The sequence below is a fragment of the Babylonia areolata genome, chromosome 3 (genome assembly GCF_041734735.1).
Source record: "Babylonia areolata isolate BAREFJ2019XMU chromosome 3, ASM4173473v1, whole genome shotgun sequence".
NCBI lineage: Eukaryota > Metazoa > Mollusca > Gastropoda > Neogastropoda > Buccinidae > Babylonia > Babylonia areolata.
The window spans coordinates 63,771,641-63,796,640 of NC_134878.1; the positions used below are offsets into that span (position 1 = coordinate 63,771,641).

Consider the following 25,000-nt stretch of genomic DNA (forward strand, 5'->3'; position numbering starts at 1 on the left):
CTCTCTCTCTCTTTCCCTCCCCCACCCTCCCCTACCCCCCTCTCCATTTCATAAGGACTAGTATACAGAATGGTTACTGTGGAACAGGCAGAATTATGATTAGGTAACAGTTTCCATGATTGGAAGGTAGCTGTTGAAAAATAGATTTCAGTATGACTTTTGAGGAAACGGGTTCTCTGGACGAAAGTGGGAAGGTCACTGGAAAGTTCAGATGGATGACTGCCCATCTTCCCCCCAACCTCACCCACACCCTCCCTCCACCTCACCCTTCCACTGGCAGGGCTGTCAAAATCACTGCCATGCTATCCCCCCCCTCACCACCTCTCTCTCCTCCTGTGCTGCAACCATATCTCTCTCTCTCTCTTTCTTTCTCTGTCTCTCTCACTATCTCTGTCTCACTCTCTCTCCCTCGCAGCTCATTGTTAACGTCCTGTGGGTTAATAGAATAGAATAGGTCTTTATTACCAAGTGTCCTGGGGTCACAAGGAATATTGGGGGGGCGGGGGGGGGGGATAGTACATAACAAGATACGAACATAAATCGAAAATCATACACACAGATACAGTAGGAATTGGGATACATACAAGTGCATATCAATATAAAAACTTGTGCATACTCACACATGCATGCATTGCACACACACGCACACGCACGCACGCACGCGCGTGCACACATGCATGCGCGCGCGCACACACACACGTTTGAACAGAAGCTGCATATTACATGTGTTAATCAAAAAGGAAACGGCCATTCTGTAGAATCCTAACATAAAGTTAAAGCCAAGTCAACACAAACATGACCTCTGCACTCCTCCCCCCCCTTCTTATTTCTTTACCTCCTCAGGTGGAGGGGGGGGGGGGGGGGGGGGGGGTAGGCAGTGAACTTTCCACTTTCGTCCATAGAACCCGTTGCCACGTGAGCAGTGTCAAAACTTCACTGTGTTGTGGACCAGAACACAGGTTGGCCATAACATTTTTTCTTTCCTCAAAAGTCGCACTGAAATTATTCTCGCATACGTCAAAACGGCGTACAAATTACGCTAAAATCATATTGGTAAACAGGTCTGTAATACTATTTTAGGCTTGGAGCTTGTTTATAAAGTTTTCTATATTCAGAACATTTTCAGATTGCTCCCACCTTTCTGCGTGTGCACACAGTCTCTCTCTCTCTCTCTCTCTCTCTCTCTCTCACACACACACACACACACACACACACACACACACACACACCATAAATCACATTTTTTATCCTCCTTTTAGAAACTGGTATTACATTTGTTGAAGATAAGGTGTAGGTGAAGTGGAGTTGGTTCCAATCTTTAAGCACATGATACCTTTCATTTTGTGTCTCTTTGGCTCACCAGATTGTCGTTTATTTCTCTCATTCTTTCTTGTGATCCCCTTCAGAATTTTTCTTTGGCTACACTTGTTTTTAATTTTCTAAAACGTCTTGTTTCAGTCTACTTCATTCTGTGTTTGAAGATGAATTTATCTGCCATCCTTTTGATGTTTTATTCATTTTTTGTGCACACTCACACCACTTCTTTTCAATGACATCAAATGCAACATTAACATTGAAGAACAGTTCCGATGACCTACCAGACAGCAGTTCATATCATACATTTCTTATAATATTATAGTACATTTATATAGTGCTTTCAAATCTCTCAAAGGGCTCTGTAATAACACATCAGTCAGTTAGTAAGCATACAAGAACACACATCAGACTTTAAACACACAAGAACAGACGCAGAGACATACATGTATACACACTTATGCACATGCATACATGCACACACAAACGCAGATGGAAGAAATATTTGTGGGTCCACAGAATGTTGGTGTGGAGCCAAGTGGAGTGCCTTAATTGTGTAGAGACAGACTGCTTGAAAAGGAATGCTTTTAGAACTTTTTAAAGGATATGAGTGAGGGACTCTGACTATGATGGACTGTGCTCAGAGCTTGGTCTTTGACAGAGGATAGACCGAGGATTGGCGCTATATAAATATCCATCCGTCGATCAAGAATGAAGTGAAATTTGTGAATTCAAGGTATGTGGAGCTGAAGGACTAAAAGCTCTTAAGGTAGCACTAACATCCTCTCTCTGTCCACAAACTCCAACTAAAGCCAGTTCCACTTCTCCATGTAATTACACAAGAAATATCTATCTCTTTTTTCATTGCCAATATTTTAAAAAAAGTTTTCAGTTCAACCAGTGAAAACATACTGTGTGCAGGTCATTCCGGTGGAGAAGTTGGTGAAAGGGCGGTTCCAGGACAACTTTGAGTTTGTGCAGTGGTTCAAGCGCTTCTTTGACATGAACTACGGGGGCCAAGAGTACGACCCTGTGGCGGTCCGGGCTGGGGAGCCCATGGGAGGGTCCAGCAGCAAGGGGGCCCTCAACAAGGCCCCCACCAACAGAACTGCCGCCGCACCCAAGACGAAAGGTTGGTCCGTGGTTCTGGGGCTCTCCCCTGCTATAAACCCTTTTTTTTTTTCCCCCTCTTTTTTTCTTCTATATTTTGGAGAGTAAAAAAAATCCCACCCCCACCCCCACCCTCCCATCCCCTTAACCCCTAGGCTGCCTGCATGACGAGATAACTCGTCATGGCAAGCATGTATGCTTCGCTGCCTGCATGACGAGATAACTCGTCATCGAAATATTCTGACTTTTCCCTGGTTTGCATTCACTTCATTGGCAAAAATAGTGGTAGCTTTAGCCTGGGGAATCTCTCTAGATTCTATTCATAGCTAGAAACCCCATCTACGTCATGAAGCAGTCCTTTATTTGAACGTTTTGGTTGGGTCACTGTCCAAGTGTTTGCCCGACTTCTCTCCTCGCTCGCTCAACAAAATGTCGGACTGACGCCGTGCTCAAGACATGCGATCGTGATGAACTAAATCAACCATGATTTCTTTCTTTAGCTGATGCTCAGAAGGAATTGAAGTGTAAATTCGAAGAAGTTAGTGATGAACATTTATAGGACGATCTGATAGAAAATAAAGGGAGTAATCAAGAGAGTGGCCAAGATGCGACTGTCAGTGAGTGATACCGGCTGTACAGATGTTAGCAGACGACAGATGACCGAATTAGCAGCAGAGCGATATTCTTGGCACGCAGCCAACGCGGTCTGATGAGAACTGAACCAAGTGACCGTGTGAGAGGGGTGAGGAGGAGGGGGGTGGAGACTGAGGGGGCGTGGCCTCACATCCATCGTATCACTTGGAGAAGTCACAATGTATTGTGTATCTATCTCTTAAAAAAAAATATATATATATATATTGTGGTTGTTCTAGTATGATTTTGTGTTTGCAGATATCCATTTGTCCAGAAAATATGATGTTTTTGTGCAAATTACCTGACTAATGTTTGTAATGAACAAGTTGAACATGTGACAAAAAACAAAACACTGATTTCAAAACAACAGCATGTCACTAAAAATATATAAAATGGGAAAACAGCATGTGTTTTGTATTCTTTATTCATTTACCTTTCAGAAAATATATACTTTTATGGGTCTTTCTCCAATAACAAAGAGCACAGAATTTTTTGAAAATTAATACCCGTTTTTTGTGAAAAAACCCTGGCAAATAGATTTCACTTAAATCTTATTTCCCTGGCAGCGAAAGGGTTAAATTGTTATTCTCAGAATTTGTATGTTTGTCTTTTATTGTCGTTCTTGTTTCCCTTTGTCTATCTTGTCAAATACTTGATGACAATGTTGGGGGGGAAAAAATCGATACACACATACAAAAACAGAACAAAAAAAAGAAAAACCTACTACACTGCATTAGCATGAGCTGTTGTGGAAAGCAGCACTGTTAAGCTTTCCACTATCTCTTTTAATGCTTGTTGTAATTTCATGCATGAACCTGTCAGACTGTGGAAGTACATTCATCAGAATGTTTAATGTTGCAGCTATATTTTTCTTCCTTGTATTAAAGCAGTTTTTTTGTTTGTTTGTTTTTTTCGTTGTAGGCAGTTGTTATTGTTGTTTTTGCCACCTACTAAAGCTGACAGACTGTGGAAGTCCACTCATCAGAAGATTAAATGCTACAGTTATTATTTTCTGGCTTTCATTAAAGCAAATTTGTTGTGTTTTTTACTGACCAAAGCTGACAGACCTTGGAAGTCTGTTAATCAGAATATTTAATGGTACAGTAATATTTTTCTTCCTTCAATTAAAATGTTTTTGTTTTGTTCTTTTTTTTCTTAATAAATACTTACCTACCTACCAAAGCTGACAGGGGGTGGTGTTCAGTTGCAGCATCACGCACGCCAGCCAGACCAGCAGCCAGCAGCATACGGTCGCCGGCCCCCAAACCCCAGTCAAACCATGCTGCCGGGGACAGTCGTGTGGTGGAAGACCTGAGAGCAGAGGTAGGTAATAGGAGCTGAACACATAAGTGTCCCCCCCCCCCGCCCCCCCACCTCAAGGGCCCTCATGTTGAATAGAAAATCTCATGAAACAGTTTTTTTTTTTGTTCGCCAACAACTGAATTAAATCTTAAATTCTGCGAAGAAAACGAGCAGAGTTGTGGTTTAGTGGACGAGCACCTTCTTTAAAAAAAAACCAAAACAAACATCATCAACACACATGATGATGGTGATGAAATATTTATATTGCACTGAATTTTATGGAAAGACAAATCAGAGCGCTTACACACCATTCATTCACACACTTACATAGATAACTGATTGAAAGGGAGTGAAAGATAAAGCATGTATATACATGTGAAGAGAGAGCTGTAGAAAACTTACATTGAGAAGAGAGGATGAGGTGTAGGGGAGGGGGGGGGGGGGGGGGGGGGGCATTTTGCTAACAGGTTTTAAGGTCAAACTTGAAAGAGATGAATTTTATATTTATTTACATATTTATTTTTTTCGTTTTTAATGTCCATACAAGAAGGAAAAAACACAACAGTCGCCTGGGTAATTCATAAAGCTGGAGTAATGGAAATCTTCAGTCGCATACAAGAGTAACAGTGTTTACAGCAGGACAGTCGCACATTACAATATATAGAATTTAGCACAGGTTTATCACTTTCTTTGATTAAAGGGGACATGAAGTGGTTTGGCTTTATATGGCTCACATGAATTGATTTTTTTTAGTAGTTATGGTTCATCCAATACTTTTTAAAGCAGATAAATTTTTGATGTGATTTGTTTTCTAATTTGTCATTTTGAAAATGTGACATCAGTACGGAGACTCACTTTCACTTTTGGCTTGCTTGCAAAGCATATGGAAACAGATTCGTTTTTAAAAAAAAAACACTGCGCAGTGACTTTCCAAAAGAAAAAGAAAAAAATATTGCGCAAGGTCTGTGTCAGGATTTATTTGATTTAGTTCCATCTTATTTTGAACTCCGGTTTACAGAAGAGTTTGGAGAAGAAAAAAAAAAAAAAAGTTGCTGAAACGTCAACAACACAATGTTGAAACTGCGTGTTTGCCAACTCCGTTGTGCCCAAAGACACCACATGTTGTCGAGACGATGATTTGACTGTCGCAAGTTTTGAAAACAATGAATATGATGGGCCTGCAATTTGAGTCTTTTCTCAGTTCTGAACCGAGCAAGCCTTGAAGTTGGTTTTGAACATAGTTCATGTGACGTCACAATTTACCTCTCTTTGTGTCCTTTCTAGAGAGCCAAGCCCAATACAGCAGCACCCTGTATTGCACCTGGCTGAGAGTTTCAATCAGTATAATTGCTTTAATGAACAGATATGTTCAGTTTGATGCTTGGTTTTTCAGTTTTGACATAGTGCAGTAAATGACGCCAAACAGGGACTGTAGTTCAAACTCATCTTTTCTGTAATCATTTGCCAGGTCTTTAGAGCATGATGCCATTTCACTTTGTAACTTGGCACACGTGATTCAGAAAAAAAGGAAATTCATGAGTTGAGTCCAACAAATTTTTTGGCATGGATACCATGATGTGAGGCGTGGGAATGAAACCCTGACCCTGTAGTTGTCTGAACAGCTGGGCCAGCTGAGGTTTGAGCAGGAGGGGCTGGAGAAGGAGAGGGACTTCTACTTCGGCAAGCTGCGGGACATTGAGGTCATTTGCCAGGAAGCTGAGGACCATGAGGATCCCGTCATCAAGTCCATCTTGAAGATCTTGTACGCCACAGAGGTTAGTGCTTATGGGGTGATGAGGGGGGAGATGGGGGGGTGGGTGGGTGGGGTGGGAAATGAAAAGGGGGTGTTACGAGTGTCTGTGATAGCATTTGTTAGGGGGTGGGTGGTGGGGAGTTCTTATGTGTGTGTGTGTGTGATAACATTTGTTGGGAGTGGATGGGGTGTTCTTATGTGTGTGTGATAGCATTAGTTGGGGGTGGATGGGGTGTCCTTATGTGTGTCTGTGATAGCATTAGTTGGGGGTGGATGGGGTGTCCTTATGTGTGTGATAACATTTGTTGGGGGTGGGTGGGGTGTTCTTATGTGTGTGTGTGATAGCATTAGTTGGGGGTGGATGGGGTGTCCTTATGTGTGTGTGATAACATTTGTTGGGGGTGGATGGGGTGTTCTTATGTGTGTCTGTGATAACATTAGTTGGGGGTGGATGGGGTGTTCTTATGTGTGTGTGATAACATTAGTTGGGGGTGGATGGGGTGTCACCATGTCAGCCCAGCAACAACCCCCCCCCCCCCATCCCATGAATCAGCCAACACTAAGAACTTTGGCAGGACCCACTCACCTGAAGCATGAAGGTGGACTGTAAATTGAAACAAAGGTCACCATGAAAGGAGAGTGTGAAAGGACACAACATTTGGTGGCATGTTTTAGTCTTTTATTTGATGACTAAAAATGCTGAAGGTGATGACTATGCTGCTGTGGAGGTCCATTTGGGTTGGGGACTACATCATAAGACTACTCTGTACCTCCTTTCATGCTGTATCCTGGCATTAGTGGGGCCTGAGAGATACAGACACTTGCAGTGTTGGTCAGGAAATTTGTGTAACATTACATGGGGTGGAAGAGGTGGGGGGTAAATTGTGTGTGTGTGTGTGTGTGTGTGTGCATGTTTGTAATTTGTGTGTGTCACTGTGTGTGCATGTTTATGTTTCTTTTATATGAAAAAATATGCCTTCAGTATTGTGTGCAACAAATCTTTACCAAGAACCAATGTTGATGTGTTTGTAGAAGGTTGGCTGCTTGGTGTGGGTAAACTGATGTGGAGTGCTGTGTGTTGCAGGAAGGGTTTGCACCCCCAGAGGATGAAGAAGAAGAATATTGAGGTCCGTCCGTCCGTCCTTTCCTTTCCTTGATGAACACGCCGTATTTTTGTTTTCCCCTTCCCAAATTCTCCCCTGGACAGAGTGACAAAGAGTCAACAACCCACACTGCTGCTTTCGTTTCCTGGGGTCTTCTACTCCGGCTCCCATGTTTAGTCACAACGCTAACCACCACACTCTTTGTGGCTGCTCCAGGGGGGGACAAAACTTTTTGCCCACATCTTTCTTTTTTCTTTCTTTTTTTCCTTTCATCTTTTGTGGAACAGTGCATTTTTCTTATTTTCTTTTGTTGAGGATGGGTGGGTGGTGAGAGCAGAGGGGGAGGCTGGGTTTATCTGTTGCACCTTAACACAAAGTCGAGCTTGAAAAATGTATGCTGTTGTCGTGTGTGTGTGAGTGAGCGTGTGCATACTTTCAGCCAGGCCTGAATGTGGTGTGGCGACTTGCGAGAGTGGCCTTTTGGGGTGCACAAGATGTTGATATCAGTTCATGTGATAACAAGGAAATGGACTGGTCCAATGTGTGGAGTTTCTGTGGATTGTGTGTGTGTGTGTGTATGTGTGTGGCACTGTTGATGATTTCCCAAAAGAAGAGGACTGGTCCATTGTGACAGGGGAAGTGGTTATCCCTGTTTCCAAGCTGAAAAAAAGGCCTGCCACTTGTTTGGTTGCTTGATCAGTGGTTTACCAGAAAATGTAGCAGTTGCCAAGAGGAACTCTGAGAAAGTCGCTTGAATCCGTGGTTTATTTGGAAATGTAGCAATTGTCAGACAGAGGAATTCTGAGCAAGTCAAGAAACTGTGTTCACAATGTGGTCGTGGAAGACTTGAACGATGTAACAGTGGAAGTCTTCATTTACTGCTGTGTGGGGCTTGTCGTTGAGATTCAGTTCATGTAGGTCAGTACTAATACTCGTTTGGGTGGCTCTTTGTCAAGGGTGAATGGATGTATGAAGAGTCTGGTTCCTGAGTGTTCGTACGTTTCACTGAAACTATTTGTAGAATTCCATGTGTGTTTTGTTACTTATTTATCAAGTTATTCTCTTTTTTTTTTTCTTTTTTCTTTAAAATTTTTTATTTAAAAAAATTTTTTTTTGGGGTGATATTTAAAACAAAAAAGTGCTATTACATCTTCAAAAATGCTGGGAAAAAAACCTCTTTGACAGATTGGGGAAAATACGTCATCATATTGTTAACACTGTATGAATATTGATGAACATATTTTACTCCGTTTTGAATAAAAACCTGCTAACAAATTCATGGATTCCCCTTGTTTAGCTTGTGTGAATGTGGCTACAGTGAGAGTGTGAAGACTTCAGCCCATACCATCTAAGACATAAACAGACAGGTTTGACATCTTACTCTTTTCAGACTGCTATGTTCATGCGTACACAAAGAATAACATATTTATATACAATTGAAAAAAATTGAAAATTCAACACCTTCACTCACACTCCAATACTGACAATGACAAAAGGGCTGCAACGTGGCACACTTGACCACAGGATGGGAATACTCCAGTTCTCTAACAATGTCAGCTGCCTATCGCCCTTTTACAACACTGCAAGTACTGCTGCTAGATCTCAGCCGAGCGCCACAAGCTCTTTAAGACTGAAACAGTAACATTGTGTTCATCACATTTATGCCGGTGTCTCAGTATTGTCTTGTCCACTTCACTCCATCGTGTTTTGTATGAGTGCCTTGTACAATTTCACGATTTACTAGATTCAATCACATGTCATCCATATTATAATACCTATCTGTAGTAAAGTCACAATTCCTTAACCCGGAGAGCGTGATGAGCCACGATCGTGGCTTTCCCGGTAAAGTGCGATGGGCCACGATGTGGCTCTGTTTACATAAGGTCCGACATTGTACGGCTATACTCGGCAGCCTTCGTTAAACTGCCTCGTTCTGGTGTTACTGCCTCCCTGCTTGTGTTTGCACAAACTTTGACCGAGTTTATAAGTCCAGATCTTCGTATTTTTTGTAAACAATGAGTGACACTGAAGTTGACAAAGCTCAGGAAATGAGTGACCTTGTCACCAGTGATGATTCGTTTGCTGACAGGGATTCTGGTGAAAACGGCTTTGTTATTTTCACACTTGGGCATGCTGGCTTGCTTGTTGTTCATTCAGTTTTGTGTCTCCAGCCACAAAAACTGGGGGGGGGGGTGATGGGGGGTGGGGGTGGGAGGGGTGGTAAAGTGGGTTAGGCATGGGTCTATTGCGATTTCTTGACCAAGTCAAGCTAGAAAACTGGAAATTATTTTGATTTAAAGCATTCTTGCTGCTTTTGAAAGCAACATGAGCTAAAAGAAAACATTTATTTCTGTTTTTGCCCGTGATTGCATAAAGTATTGTAGATGTGCGCGTGCGTGGCGTCGGTGGGCGTGTCTCAAACAAATAATACAATGCTTATAATTTCATTGTTTCAGTTATAGCACAGGTAGCGGAGGCAAACTATCCCTTTGTTTTAAGCATGATTTCTGTATGGGAATATTTCACACCATTCTTACCAACCCCCACCCCCTCTGCAACACCATTCTTACCAACCCCCACCCCCTCTGCAACACCATTCTTACCAACTCCCACCCCCTCTACAACACCATTCTTACCAACCCCCACCCCCTCTGCAACACCATTCTTACCAACTCCCACCCCCTCTGCAACACCATTCTTACCAACTCCCACCCCCTCTGCAACACCATTCTTACCAACCCCCACCCCCTCTGCAACACCATTCTGACCAACCCCCACCCCCTCTACAACACCATTCTTACCAACTCCCACCCCCTCTACACCACCATTCTGACCAACCCCCACCCCCTCTGCAACACCATTCTGACCAACCCCCACCCCCTCTGCAACACCATTCTGACCAACCCCCACCCCCTCTACAACACCATTCTGACCAACCCCCACCCCCTCTGCAACACCATTCTGACCAACTCCCACCCCCTCTGCAACACCATTCTGACCAACCCCCACCCCCTCTACAACACCATTCTTACCAACTCCCTGCAACACCATTCTTACAAACTCCCTGCAACACCATTCTTACCAATCCCCACCCCCTCTGCAACACCATTCTTACCAACTCCCACCCCCTCTGCAACACCATTCTTACAAACTCCCTGCAACACCATTCTTACCAACTCCCTGCAACACCATTCTTACAAACTCCCTGCAACACCATTCTTACCAACTCCCACCCCCTCTACAACACCATTCTTACCAACCCCCACCCCCTCTACAACACCATTCTGACCAACCCCCACCCCCTCTGCAGCACCATTCTGACCAACTCCCACCCCCTCTGCAACACCATTCTTACCAACTCCCACCCCCTCTACAACACCATTCTGACCAACCCCCACCCCCTCTGCACCACCATTCTGACCAACTCCCACCCCCTCTACAACACCATTCTGACCAACTCCCACCCCCTCTGCAACACCATTCTTACCAACTCCCACCCCCTCTGCAACACCATTCTTACCAACTCCCACCCCCTCTGCAACACCATTCTTACCAACCCCCACCCCCTCTGCAACACCATTCTGACCAACTCCCACCCTCTCTACAACACCATTCTTACCAACTCCCACCCCCTCTGCAACACCATTCTGACCAACTCCCTGCAACACCATTCTGACCAACTCCCACCCCCTCTACAACACCATTCTTACCAACTCCCACCCCCTCTGCAACACCATTCTTACCAACTCCCACCCCCTCTGCAACACCATTCTGACCAACCCCCACCCCCTCTGCAACACCATTCTGACCAACTCCCACCCCCTCTGCAACACCATTCTGACCAACTCCCACCCCCTCTGCACCTATTGTTGTGGTTTTCGACCATCCAGGAGAAACTGAAAACTTGTGCCATAACAGTTTGTGCAGGCGAACACCTTATTTTGGCAACAGGTTCATCCAAGCACGTCCATGGCTCGTTTGAAAAGCTGATTGAAAGGAGAAAGGGAATTGGGAGTGACCACTGACCACATGAATAGTAATGGTGGTGTGTGTTATGATTCCAACTTCACCCAAATCCTTCACCTAGCGTCTGATCAGTCTGACAATTTTTTTTTTTTTTTTTTTTTTAATACCTGGAAGGTATTGATGTCGCAACTGTAACTGACGTGGTTCTGTTATGTATCATGTATTATTTTGCTATTCTGAGTTGTGGTTGAAATTTATAGTGAAAGACTTATGCATGGTTATATCAGCCTGTGTAATATCTAAAGATACAACGTGTCTAAACATTTTGACTTCATTAATTTTGTGACGCATGGCATGAAAAAGCAAATTTTTTACATAATGTCCCGTTGACTGTGTGCCTGTATAATTTGATGTTGGTACTTTTCTTTGCTTGGTGCACATCAGCAGCTCTGAATGGTTCATTTTGCACATGTAAACTTAATCTCTGTAGAAATGTGTTAATTTTACAAAAAGGGAGCACTGAGCACAAAGGACGGCAGAAATTTGAAGGGGTGGAGTGGGATGATGAAACTGTTCCATAGTTTGTTCTTGCGCTGTTGAAATGGACATAATGTGAGAATGATTATTTCCCTCTTTATTACTTATTTTAACTAGAGCCAGCATTGCGTCTCTCTCTCCCTCTTAACTCACTCAGTACGGCCAGTCCTCTCTTCTCCTCTACACAGACCCCTCGGATGTCCAGTGGGTGTCTCAATGACCCAACCTTTAGCTTCTGTCGTCAGAATTGTGGTATTCTTTGTCAACATTCACCTCTTCAGTATAAGAGCCTTCCGCTTGCAATATTTTGATGATGGTAATTGGGGTGAAGCGCTGTTAACGTCGTCTCTTTCGCCGTTCGTATGGAAAGAGTTAAAGATACATTTGTCAATCGTTTATTTAACCCAAGCCAACCACAGTTACTTTTGCTGCTCAAAATACAAGGGACACAACTGCAAGCTTACATTGCTCAGCCCTTTTCGCCAAAATGAATGGAGATAAATAAAAAGTGAAGTGAAACAAGCCAAAAAAACTTCCTCCAGTGCTTTATTCTCTCCTTTTACAATGGCTGTCCACAGAGAGAGGAAAAATTAGCATGAAGATGCAGACGTATACAAGCACAAACAAATAAAATCACTTCTCTATGCATTCAAAATATCTATGGAAACAATGGATGCACTGGTGATAGGAATTGTTTTGTAATTTCCCTGGGCTGTCCAAAAAGTTATATAGGAAAGTATGTTTTAGTATTTCTTATTTTAACAAAGTCTACATAAAATGTTTATTTTAAGATACACTGGTAAAAATGTTGGGTGTGTGAATTAAATACAAGAACTTTTGACAAACAAAACTTGAAAACATTTAATGATTAAAAAAAACTTAGTAAACCACACCACAGAAAAAAAAGGGACTATGTGCATCAATGTATGTTGACACCAATGCACACATTTATACTATATATCCATATTGATATACATACACTCGAAATCAGAATCATAGAAGTCGTTTTTTTAGGGTAGTACACATCTTATGAACAAACAAAAAAAGTAACAGAATTAATGAAAGAAAAAGCAAGGAATGTGAGTATGCTTTGCACAAATGACTGATGGAGTCTCCCGTCGGTCCGACGGATGAGTAGGCAGGCAGGCTTATCTGTCGGTGTGAGTCCTCATATGGGAGAAGAGGCCGATTCTGGATGCGCAGCACTTCCCACAGATGTTGCAAGGGAAAACGTCTCCAGAAGTTGAGCCCTGCTTCCTTTGCTCACGCTTCTCCTTAATGGCCAGCGTTCTCTTGTTTTCAAACATCTTTATGCCACTAGAACACCGCATCCTCCAGCGAGAGCGGTCAAGGGCATCATTTTCCCAAGAAGCGATGTCTATGTCACAGGCTTTGAGGTTTGTCTTCAAGGTGTCCTTGAATCCCTTGCAAGGTCTTCCAAGTTGTAGCTTCCAAGTTCAAATGACTAGCTTTAAAATAAAATAACATTTAAAATGACAGTCTGTTTATTCCTTGTAGAATAGTTCTTTTATTATCAAGTAACTGTGGTCAGCAGGATCGAAACAGCAGTTGATTTATGGGGGAGGGGTGGGGGTGGGGGGATCAAAACAAGCACTATATGGCACTGGAAGCACCTACGAAGATTTAACAATGTAGTCATACACTGAATAGAATTATCTGCAAATGAATGTAGAAACAGTACAGCTGTTTGACACAGATAATGTCAGGGTGATAAGTGTTTTGTCTGGATAGATACACTTGATTTAGAACCATCACTTGGGTGACGATTTGGAAATGAGAATGATTCATCCAATTAGGGCAGCAGAAAGGGAAAATAACATTTAAAATAAGTTGATACACCATTCTGAAAACCAAATGGAATAATTCTACAACCTTAAGGAAAAAGAACTTAACACTGTATTTAAAGAAGGAAAAGATAAATTGATGAGAAATGGTTTACAATTCACTATATAACACACACTTAACAAAATAGGCACAAAACATTTACATAAACAAGGAAAATATTTTGCAATTGCAAAAAACCTAGCATGAAGAACACTTAACAAAATAGGCACAAAACATTTGTAATTGCAAAAAACCTAGCACGAAGAACACTTAACAAAATAGGCACAAAACATTTGTAATTGCAAAAAACCTAGCATGAAGAACACTTAACAAAATAGGCACAAAACATTTGTAATTGCAAAAAACCTAGCATGAAGAACACTTAACAAAATAGGCACAAAACATTTGTAATTGCAAAAAAACCTAGCATGAAGAACACTTAACAAAACAGGCACAAAACATTTGTAATTGCAAAAAACCTGGCACGAAGAACACTTAACAAAATAGGCACAAAACATTTGTAATTGCAAAAAACCTAGCAAGAAGAACACAACAAAATAGGCACAAAACATTTGTAATTGCAAAAAACCTAGCACGAAGAACACTTAACAAAATAGGCACAAAACATTTGTAATTGCAAAAAACTGGCATGAAGAACACTTAACAAAATAGGCACAAAACATTTGTAATTGCAAAAAACCTGGCACGAAGAACACTTAACAAAATAGGCACAAAACATTTGTAATTGCAAAAAACCTAGCATGAAGAACACTTAACAAAATAGGCACAAAACATTTGTAATTGCAAAAAACCTAGCACGAAGAACACTTAACAAAATAGGCACAAAACATTTGTAATTGCAAAAAAAACCCGGCATGAAGAATCCATGTGCACTCAACAATGATAAAAAACAAGGGAAAATTACAACAGACAGAAAGGAAGCAGATGAGGGAACAAGGCCAGCTGAGAACTTACCAGGACACATCCCCTCCAATAATGACCAGCATTTATTGAACCAAACCCAGAATGTGATGTTAACCCTCTCACTGCCAAGCCTATTCTACACTGAATGACATGGCAACTGTTTGTGAAGGGATGTTTTGGTCAAGGAGGGTAATAAATATTTTTCTTTAAATCTAACAAGCAAACTGCTAACATAAAGCATATATGATCTTATGGAAGGAAAACGAACACACTATCCACTGTTGACAACTTCACATGAATTTAAAGATTCAGGAAAATTCCTAGAATGATGGACATGGAAATTTCCGACATAGGGCATCCTTTTGTACACCTGGAAGAGGAGCGGAGGGGTGTGTGCATGGAGATTTCTGTCCTGGGGCACTGGAGGGGTTAAGGGCTGTTTTGCTGACAGGTGGTTAATCTGCACTGTGTGATGAGGGCTGAGCGCTCTGCACGGTGTCAACTACAGGGGGGTGTGCATGGAGATTTCTGTCCTGGGGCACTGGAGGGGTTAAGGGCTGTTTTGCTGACAGGTGGTTAATCTGCACTGTGTGACGAGAGCTGAGCACTCTGCACGGTGTCAACTACAGGGGGGTGTGCATGGAGATTTCTGTCCTGGGGCACTGGAGGGGTTAAGGGCCGTTTTGCTGACAGGTGGTTAATCTGCACTGTGTGACGAGAGCTGAGCGCTCTGCACGGTGTCAACTACAGGGGGGTGTGCATGGAGATTTCTGTCATGGGGCACTGGAGGGGTTAAGGGCTGTTTTGCTGACAGGTGGTTAATCTTCACTGTGTGATGAGGGCTGAGCGCTCTGCACGGTGTCATCTACAGGGGGGTGTGCATGGAGATTTCTGTCCTGGGGCACTGGAGGGGTTAAGGGCTGTTTTGCTGACAGGTGGTTAATCTGCATTGTGTGACGAGAGCTGAGCACTCTGCACGGTGTCAACTACAGGGGGGTGTGCATGGAGATTTCTGTCCTGGGGCACTGGAGGGGTTAAGGGCTGTTTTGCTGACAGGTGGTTAATCTGCACTGTGTGACGAGAGCTGAGCGCTCTGCACGGTGTCAACTACAGGGGGGTGTGCATGGAGATTTCTGTCCTGGGGCACTGGAGGGGTTAAGGGCTGTTTTGCTGACAGGTGGTTAATCTGCACTGTGTGACGAGAGCTGAGCACTCTGCACGGTGTCAACTACAGGGGGGTGTGCATGGAGATTTCTGTCCTGGGGCACTGGAGGGGTTAAGGGCTGTTTTGCTGACAGGTGGTTAATCTTCACTGTGTGACGAGGGCTGAGCGCTCTGCAAGGTGTCAACTACAGTATCAATCCACCGGTAGCAAAAGGCCACCAAGGCAAAGAGGTTGGCGAAAAACATCAGATCTGAGTACCTTGGTGCCGTGGTGGGCAGTGTGAAGGAGGTCCTTGGAGCTGTGGTGTCATCACCGGCTGCTGCTGTGTCAGGCCTGCAAAATCGTTGTGTCTCTTGGTTATGATGTGTGTTGGTTTATTTATGTAATCATTTCATCTTGAAATAAGAAATATTTTAACAATAACTATAAACCTGCAAAATCGTTGGTCTCTCTGTATTTCGTGTTGGTTTATTTATGTAATCATTTCATCTTGAAATAAGAAATATTTAAAAAAATAACTGTAACAAGGGAAAAACAATCCTGCAAACAGTTGTGATCATCACAACTGAATATGATGATGTTCAAACAGGTTGTATTGCAGCAATAGGCATTACAGCTTGTGTATGTATGTGTTTTTGATAGTCATGTCCGACAAAGACCATCAGGAAAGCAGAAGAGGCAACTGTCTAGGCTGGAATTTGAAGTGGAGAGTGTCTTGTCCAAGTTACATCCCCACTCTCTTGGCCAGGAGGCTTTTAGGATAGTCGGCGTTTGGGACAGTTCCTGAAGGCCATCTAGCCCCCAAGGCTGCAGCACAAAGAGCCAGTGCAATCTTGCCCCCTACTCTAGTGAGTCCTAGTCCTTCACAAAAGACTAAGCTGAAAATGACTTCCCTCTACAGCAGAGAAACTATTGATCACACAGCTCTCACTTTGCTGTTGGCCCAACTGAAAGTTTATGCACAGGACTGATATATACGCATAGGTGGAATAATTTCCATACCATACAGATGTTCATACTGGCAATTAAAAAAACAATTTTGTTTTGGTATACTATTAAAACACTTTCTTTGGTTTAGCATCCCCAGTCACTCACCATTCAGTCACTCTCACCCACATATATATGCATAATATGTTCAAAATAACTTATCACTGTTATGGGTATATTAACTGTATTTTACATGGCTCTTTTCTTCTTTTTCAGCATGTTTGGCAGCAACCTCACATTCATCAGTCTGATAATGTGTGACTGTTTATTATGCACCATTACAGAATACTGAGTACAGAATACTTTATTAACTCAACAAGAGAAATTCAAATGTGGTGTAAAACAGAATAACATTACAAGAAAATCACAGTCATTCAACATGTACATAGATAAATCATTATTAAAATTCAAACAGCCATACTCCTTTTTCTGAGCCAGGTGACATGCAGGGTGGACAGGCTTGTATTTCCATAACTGATGGAATGCTGGCATAAATTACAGTCTATTTTCTTTCTTTCTGCCAATGCATTTTGCTGCAACCCCTACATTCATACTATACTCATGTACAAGTTACTCCAGTTTCAGTGGGTACAGTATGTTTAGTTTGTATATTAGATCACCACCACCCCCACCCTCACTCCCCGCCCTCATGTACGCTCATGATGGAGGTTAAAGCACTGGCAGATCTGCTTATAATCTGTGTTGATCTGCAAGGTTAGAAGAAATAAATCTCCACTCTTAAGTCACTGGCAGATCTGCTTATAATGTGTGTTGATCTGTGAGGTGTGTGTGTGTGGGAGGGGGTGGGGGGGGGGGGCAGTACGTTCTTCTCCTTCATTGTGGGCTGCAACTCCCACATTCCCTTGTGTGTGCAAGTGGGCTTCTACATGCACAACCATTTTTACCCCACCATGTAGGCAGCCATACTCCGTTTTCAGGGGTGTGCCAGTCGAGCTGAGTTGAATGTCCTACTGGCTGACACCCCTAAAGGTTAAGTAGTTCAGGACTTGGGTGTTTTTCATATATGTTACACAACATCTACTTTAAAAGAGGAACAAAAATGAAGCAGATGCCTGACCTATGCACAGATCCAAGAAACCGGCCAGGCTTTGAGAGAATACCATAAGTTTGTATAAACATTAAACCCAGAGGAAACAGAATAACCAAACAAAATAGATAAGAATGAAAATGAATGATATATTGAAAGCACATAATGAAATTGAAATGAGAATAAAAAAAACACTTTCATATCTAAAATTGCTCAGCTTAAAGAGAATTGACAGTACAAAAGGATGAGGTATGTACACATTATAACATTGCTTAAGCGAATTAAAAAATAAAATAAAAAAGAAATGAAAAAAAAGAACATTACATGTCTCTTGAGAAATGCTCCAACAGTATCTGTAATCTGAAATTGAACAAAAAAATTGACAATCAGTAATCATAAATATATTGTATTGTACTATAGTGTATTGTACACTAAGGACACATACTCCTTTTCACACACACACACACACACACACACACACACACACACACTGTCCCTGTTATAACTTTTTTTTCTCGGTCTAAAAACAAAAGACGGAGTCCAAACATCAAAAACATTGTTGGAATTAAAACAAAAAGAGTGAAAACCAGTTAGTCAAAGAATACAGACTGAAAAGACAAGACTGCTGCATTCAGACCCAAACAACCAGTCCTTACATTTGCATCAAACTGTACAGTTTGGTTTCAAGGTCACCGCTTTGGAGACCACTCAATCTGCAACAAAAAAATAAAGTGATTACTTCTCCTTCTGTCTTCGTCGACTGCCACTCCCACTTTCATTTAGGTGTACACTCCCGAAAATGGAGCATGGCTGCCTACATGGCAGGGTAAAAGCGTTCATGCATGTAAAAGCCCACTTGTACACATTCACCCACCCTGTAAGACAATCACCCACCCTCTCAAACAGTTATACCCAGTGGTGACAGACAGAGCAGCCAATTAAAGTTCTGTGCAACTTACAATAGTAACCAATTTCAAATGTTTGAAGAAAATACCGCACAAATAAAACATAGCTAGAGATATGCTGCATACAAATTACTTTCATCAGTTCAGCATCACACAGAGAAACATCTGTGTGCCACCAGCCCTACACACATGATCAAAAGCAGTTATAATGACTGTAAACACCTGGATTACAGGTATAGACGGACTTAAAAGTTGACAATACAAAGTACTGTGAAGCACACTTACACTTCTGGTGTCTGAGGGTCGCACGCAATACTGGTCAACTGCAAAACATGACAGATGCTGGTAATCAAACCCTTGGTACAACCATGGTGAAGGAACTGCAGAATGTTTATAGATACCTTATGTACTGTACTTCATTTTTTCCCTCCTTTTCTATTGATCAAAAGTCATGAAATGAGCACTTTTGAAGCTAAACTGGAGAATATTTGCTGATACTTAAGACATAACTCCCAAGTGGAGTGATGGCCTAGAGGTAACGCGTCCGCCTAGGAAGCCAGAGAATCTGAGAGCGCTGGTTCGAATCACGGCTCAGCCGCCAATATTTTCTCCCCCTCCACTAGACATGGAGTGGTGGTCTGGACGCTAGTCATTTGGATGAGACGATAAACTGAGGTCCCGTGTGCAGCATGTACTTAGCGCACGTAAAAGAACCCACGGCAACAAAAGTGTTGTTCCTGGCAAAATTATGTAGAAAAATCCACTTCGATAGGAAAAACAAATAAAACTGCACGCAGGTAAAAATACAAAAAAATGGGTGGCGCTGTAGTGTAGCAACGCGCTCTCCCAGGGGAGAGCAGCCCGAATTTCACACAGAGAAATCTGTTGTGATAAAAAGAAATACAAATACAAATAACTCATCTCTTTATTTTTCTCTCTCCCTTTTCTACTGATTAAATGTCATGAAATGAGTGCTTACACACACACAAACACAAACACACACTCTCTCTCACACACACACACAAACACACACAGATGATGAGGTAATACTGACTCTGCACAAAAATTCTGATGGATGGGCCAACATGGCCAGAAAGTCCTGGACACTCCTCATTGTCCCTCCCCAGAAACCTGAAGTGTCCTGTGTCTTTGTTTCACCGTCTGTCTGTACAGACACAACAACCCACCACACACATCAATGCCTGTCCTTCCACACTCACACACATTCACACACAACAATCACATATCTGTCCGCTTTCACAGACATTCACACACATCAATCACATATCTGTCCGCTTTCACACACATTCACACACAACAGTCACATATCTGTCCGCTTTCACAGACATTCACACACATCAGTCACATATCTGTCTGCTTTCACAGACATTCACACACATCAGTCACATATCTGTCTGCTTTCACAGACATTCACACACATCAGTCACATATCTGTCTGCTTTCACAGACATTCACACACATCAGTCACATATCTGTCTGCTTTCACAGACATTCACACACATCAATCACGTATCTGTCTGCTTTCACACACATTCACACACATCAGTCACATATCTGTCTGCTTTCACACACATTCACACACATCAGTCACATATCTGTCCGCTTTCACAGACATTCACACACAACAATCACACGTATCTGTCCGCTTTCACAGACATTCACACACATCAATCACATATCTGTCTGCTTTCACAGACATTCACAAACAACAATCACATATCTGTCTGCTTTCACAGACATTCACACACATCAATCACGTATCTGTCTGCTTTCACACACATTCACACACATCAATCACATATCTGTCTGCTTTCACAGACATTCACACACATCAGTCACATATCTGTCTGCTTTCACAGACATTCACACACATCAATCACGTATCTGTCTGCTTTCACACACATTCACACACATCAGTCACATATCTGTCTGCTTTCACAGACATTCACACACAACAATCACAATCACATATCTGTTTGCTTTCACACACATTCACACACACACTTACTTATCTGTCTACATTCACAGACAGACATTCACACACATTTACCTATCTACATCTCTGGACATCCATTCACACACATATTTACATATCTGCTACACACACACACATACACACACACCCAAACATATAATTACTCATGTCTACATTCAATGCATATATGATTACATATCTGTTGACATTCACAGAAATACATCAAAACATATAATCACATACCTCTTTACATTCACATTATTATGTACGTTCACACATAATTACATCTTTCTACTTTCACCTACATACATTCACATATATGATTTGATTTGCATATCTGTCTACATTTATTCCTGCACAGATTTAACTATCTATCAATATTCACATACATACATTCACACATCTTTGTCTGTCTGCATTCACAGGCACACATTCACACACAGTCACAGCATTTAGCGCGTGTAAAAGAAGCCAAAGCGACAAAAGGGCTGTCCCTGGCAAAATGCTGTAAAAAAAAAAAAAAAAAATCAACAAGCGACTCTGACAGTAAAACAAGTACACCTCATAGAAAGAAATTCTTTTTTAAAAGACGGGAAGGGCAGGGGCTGGTACTGCACTTTGGTGATGTGTTCTCCCCAGAGAAAGCAGCCTGAATATCACACAGAGCAATCTGTTGTGGCAAAAAGTCATACAATGCAGTACAATACAATACAATACAATACAATACAATACCGTTCACCAACCAGTCACTACCATCCAGACCTCTTCCACAGCAACACAGATATCATCACCATCCTCGATGGGTGCAATAGCCAAATGGCTAAAGCGTTGGACCTTCAATCTGAGGGTCCCGGGTTCGAATCTCGGTGATAGCGCCTGGTGGGTAAAGGGTGGAGGTTTTTTCTGATCTCCCAGGTCAACATATGTGCAGACCTGCCAGTGCCTGAACCCCCTTCGTGTGTATAAGCATGCTGAAGATCCAATACGCACGTTAAAGATCCCGTAATCCATGTCAGTGTTCGGTGGGTTATGGAAACAAGAACCTACCCAGCATGCACACCCCTGAAAATGGAGTATGGCTGCCTACATGGCGGGGTTAAAACAGTCATACATGTAAACAACCACTCGTGTACATATGAGTGAATGTGGGATGCAGCCTACAAACGAAGAAGAAGAAGAAGAAGAAGAATCACCATCCTTATTCATCATCAAAATAGAAAAATAATAGTCCCAAGTTGTGTGGCCTTCATGCCCTGCTCTCTCATGGTGACCTTCACTTTTGAACCCCCTCCAGTTCCATGCCTAGGGTGAGTCCCGTCAAGGCGTTCAATGTTGGTGGATTGCTGAGGGACATGTTGGCACTGTCCACTCTGGAGGGGGCACTCACTGAGCCTGGCTCAGCGACTGAGCAATTATCATCATCAGTAAGGGGGCCTAGCAAGTGATGTCGTGTGTATGCTAAAATCAGAATAGCCGCTGCTGAACACCACCAGAGTGACTCAGCAGCAGTGCAGGGTCTCCTCTGGAGTGTGGCTTCCTGGTGATGTAACATGAATGGTTGCTTGTGGACTGCTGAGGCTGGGACTGCAGCAGACGAACCCGGGTGTATGGGACACTGAAGACAAGCAGGGTGGGAGAAATGCCACTGAAACTGTGCAGTGGTTTTTGTTTCCGTTTCAGTTTCTCAAGGCGGCGTAACTGCGTTCACATATACACTACACCACATCGGCAAGCAGATGCCTGACCAGCAGCATAACCCAATGCATTTAGACAGGCCTTGAGTGCATGTATATATATATTTCTGTGTATTGGCAAGGCAGATGCCTGACCAGCAGCATAACCCAATGCATTTAGACAGGCCTTGAGTGCATGTGTGTATATTTCTGTGTACCTGTCAGAGTGGACTTCTGCAACAAAACCTTGCCAGAAGACCACCCTTTAGCTGCCGTGGGTTCTTTTTCCATGCACCAAGTGTGTGCGGCATACAGGGCCTCGGTTTATCAATTCGTCCCATTGAGTAGACAGTCAGATTGATCTTTCCAGAGAAACTTGGGTCGAAAAGGCGAAAGCAGGAATCAAACCCCAGACCCTCACAGACACTGTACTGTCTTGACCACTCTCCCACCTTCCTCCTCCTCAGAGAGCAGGAATCAAACACAGACCTTCACAGACACTGTACTGTCTTAACCACTCTCCCACCGTCCTCCTCCTCAGACAGCAGGAATCAAACCCCAGACCCTCACAGACACTGTACTGTCTTAACCACTCTCCCACCGTCGTCCTCAGAGAGCAGGGATCAAACCCCAGACCCTCACAGACACTGTACTGTCTTAACCACTCTCCCACCGTCCTCCTCCTCAGAGAGCAGGGATCAAACCCCAGACCCTCACAGACACTGTACTGTCTTAACCACTCTCCCACCGTCCTCCTCCTCAGAGAGCAGGGATCAAACCCCACACCCTCACAGACACTGTACTGTCTTGACCACTCTCCCACCGTCCTCCTCCTCAGAGAGCAGGGATCAAACCCCAGACCCTCACAGACACTGTACTGTCTTAACCACTCTCCCACCGTCCTCCTCCTCAGAGAGCAGGGATCAAACCCCAGACCCTCACAGACACTGTACTGTCTTAACCACTCTCCCACATTCCTCCTCCTCAGACAGCAGGAATCAAACCCCAGACCCTCACAGACACTGTACTGTCTTAACCACTCTCCCACCGTCCTCCTCCTCAGAGAGCAGGGATCAAACCCCAGACCCTCACAGACACTGTACTGTCTTAACCACTCTCCCACCGTCCTCCTCCTCAGCGCTGCAATAAGAGGGCAGCAAACAAACCAACAAACAAAAAACCCCGACAATATCCATATACTTCCCCCATACTTTTCTGTTTCAAAGACGGAAAAGGTTATAAGTTGGTTAAATAACAATGTAATATATACTCTGCATTTCTTCCCCTCCACTCTTTGACCAGGTTTCTTTCAAAGTCGTTCGACCGGGGAAGAAATGTGGAGTATATATTACAATGTTATCAATTAACCAATTTACAACTTTTTCCATCTTTGGAATGAAACTGAATGCAAAGAACGCAGGGGAAGAAATGTGGATATCAGGGAGGGTGAGCAGCCTGCTTTCATCGTGGACGTTTCATCGTTCGCAGAGCCAGAAGTAGGTCATGTGACGACATACGCAGCCCACTACCGTAACTGGCTTCTCTGGGTGTTTACTCCTTTTGTTCGTACAACTTTTCGGCAGAGGTTATAAATGGATCAGTTCAAATGTGTAATGGCACTGAGAAATATGACAAGAAACACAAAGTAAACATAGAAGATTAAAGCAAGCAAATAAAGGGTGCAATTATGAAACCAAATATACCATGCAAACTCGCAAAAATAGTCACGGAAAATGTTCAAAATCCTTTCGCCAAAACAGCGATTTCCATGACGAAAGTTTAGCCTCTTGGTGACCTGAAAAAACGAAAGGAAATGGAGACGCACATGCACACGCGGTTCTGGCTAAAAATAGCCAGGGAACCCCGATGAAAATGAGACAAATGCGGGCCTACACACCCTCCCTGCCAAAAATCCCGTCCCCCACCACGGCCCCCCCCACATCACTACACAATCCAGCTGTCTTGTCACACACATACCTTTGCGGCTGCTTCCCTGTGTTTCTGCTCGGCGATCTGCAGGTTGGTGAGGTAACTCTGGTTGTCTGGGTCAAGCTCCAGTGCTCTGCGGTAAGACGCAATGGCCGACTTGTGGTTCCCCAGCTCTACGTAGGCAACGCTGCAAAGCCACACCCATCCACTCCACATGCTGTTTCCTGCAGTTACTATTATCATTGTTGCTATTGTTATTATTATTATCATCATTATCATTATTATTATCATCATCATCAACACTACTGTAATTATCACTATTTTTTTAAATTTCTAGTTATTTCTTTTATTCTATTACCATTATTATTATGATATTATATTATCATTATTATTATTATTATCATTTATCTATTTATTTATCTATCTATTCATCTATTTAAAAAAAATTTTCTTTTGGACAGAGGTATTCCCATTCTGCTTGTTATTTCATTGTTCCTTTACATTGCAGGAGTTAAAATTTGATCAAAAAATAAACTGGACTCAGAAATGAATGCTGGTTTCTGCTTATTATTTCACTGTTCCTTTACATGACAGGGTTTAAAATTTGATCCAAAAATAAACTGGACTCTTTTTTTTCTTGTCATTGTTATTTTTTTCTTGAAAAATGCCTTCCTCACATATATGACAGTGTATTTTGACTATGTTGGTTATCCTTTATTCATATACATATACATACATACATGCATACACACACACACACACACACACACACACACACACACATATATATATATATATATTCACTATTAC

At 42.6% G+C, this 25,000-nt stretch overlaps 2 protein-coding genes across 5 annotated transcripts in view; one reads left to right on the forward strand and one right to left on the reverse strand.

Annotated features, from left to right (window-relative positions):
• LOC143280192 (microtubule-associated protein RP/EB family member 1-like) overlaps positions 1-8,490 on the forward strand; it is an 18,409-nt gene extending 9,919 nt beyond the window's left edge. For both annotated transcript variants that reach the window (XM_076584799.1, XM_076584800.1), the window contains exons 5-8: positions 2,236-2,446; positions 4,262-4,380; positions 5,982-6,134; positions 7,197-8,490. In XM_076584799.1, the coding sequence (XP_076440914.1) occupies positions 2,236-2,446; positions 4,262-4,380; positions 5,982-6,134; positions 7,197-7,238 (525 nt within the window). In that variant the 3' untranslated portion in view covers positions 7,239-8,490. The remainder of the gene's footprint in view (positions 1-2,235; positions 2,447-4,261; positions 4,381-5,981; positions 6,135-7,196) is intronic.
• Positions 8,491-12,047: 3,557 nt separating this feature from the next.
• The window catches only part of LOC143280193 (small glutamine-rich tetratricopeptide repeat-containing protein alpha-like), a 22,727-nt gene continuing 9,774 nt past the window's right edge, over positions 12,048-25,000 (reverse strand). For 2 of the 3 annotated variants that reach the window (XM_076584802.1, XM_076584801.1), the window contains exons 7-12: positions 24,239-24,377; positions 19,647-19,757; positions 18,878-18,915; positions 18,344-18,400; positions 18,012-18,047; positions 12,048-15,985 (exon numbers count right to left, since the gene is read on the reverse strand). In XM_076584802.1, the coding sequence (XP_076440917.1) occupies positions 15,790-15,985; positions 18,012-18,047; positions 18,344-18,400; positions 18,878-18,915; positions 19,647-19,757; positions 24,239-24,377 (577 nt within the window). In that variant the 3' untranslated portion in view covers positions 12,048-15,789. The remainder of the gene's footprint in view (positions 15,986-18,011; positions 18,048-18,343; positions 18,401-18,877; positions 18,916-19,646; positions 19,758-24,238; positions 24,378-25,000) is intronic. The other variant, XM_076584803.1, reaches the window with a different exon arrangement.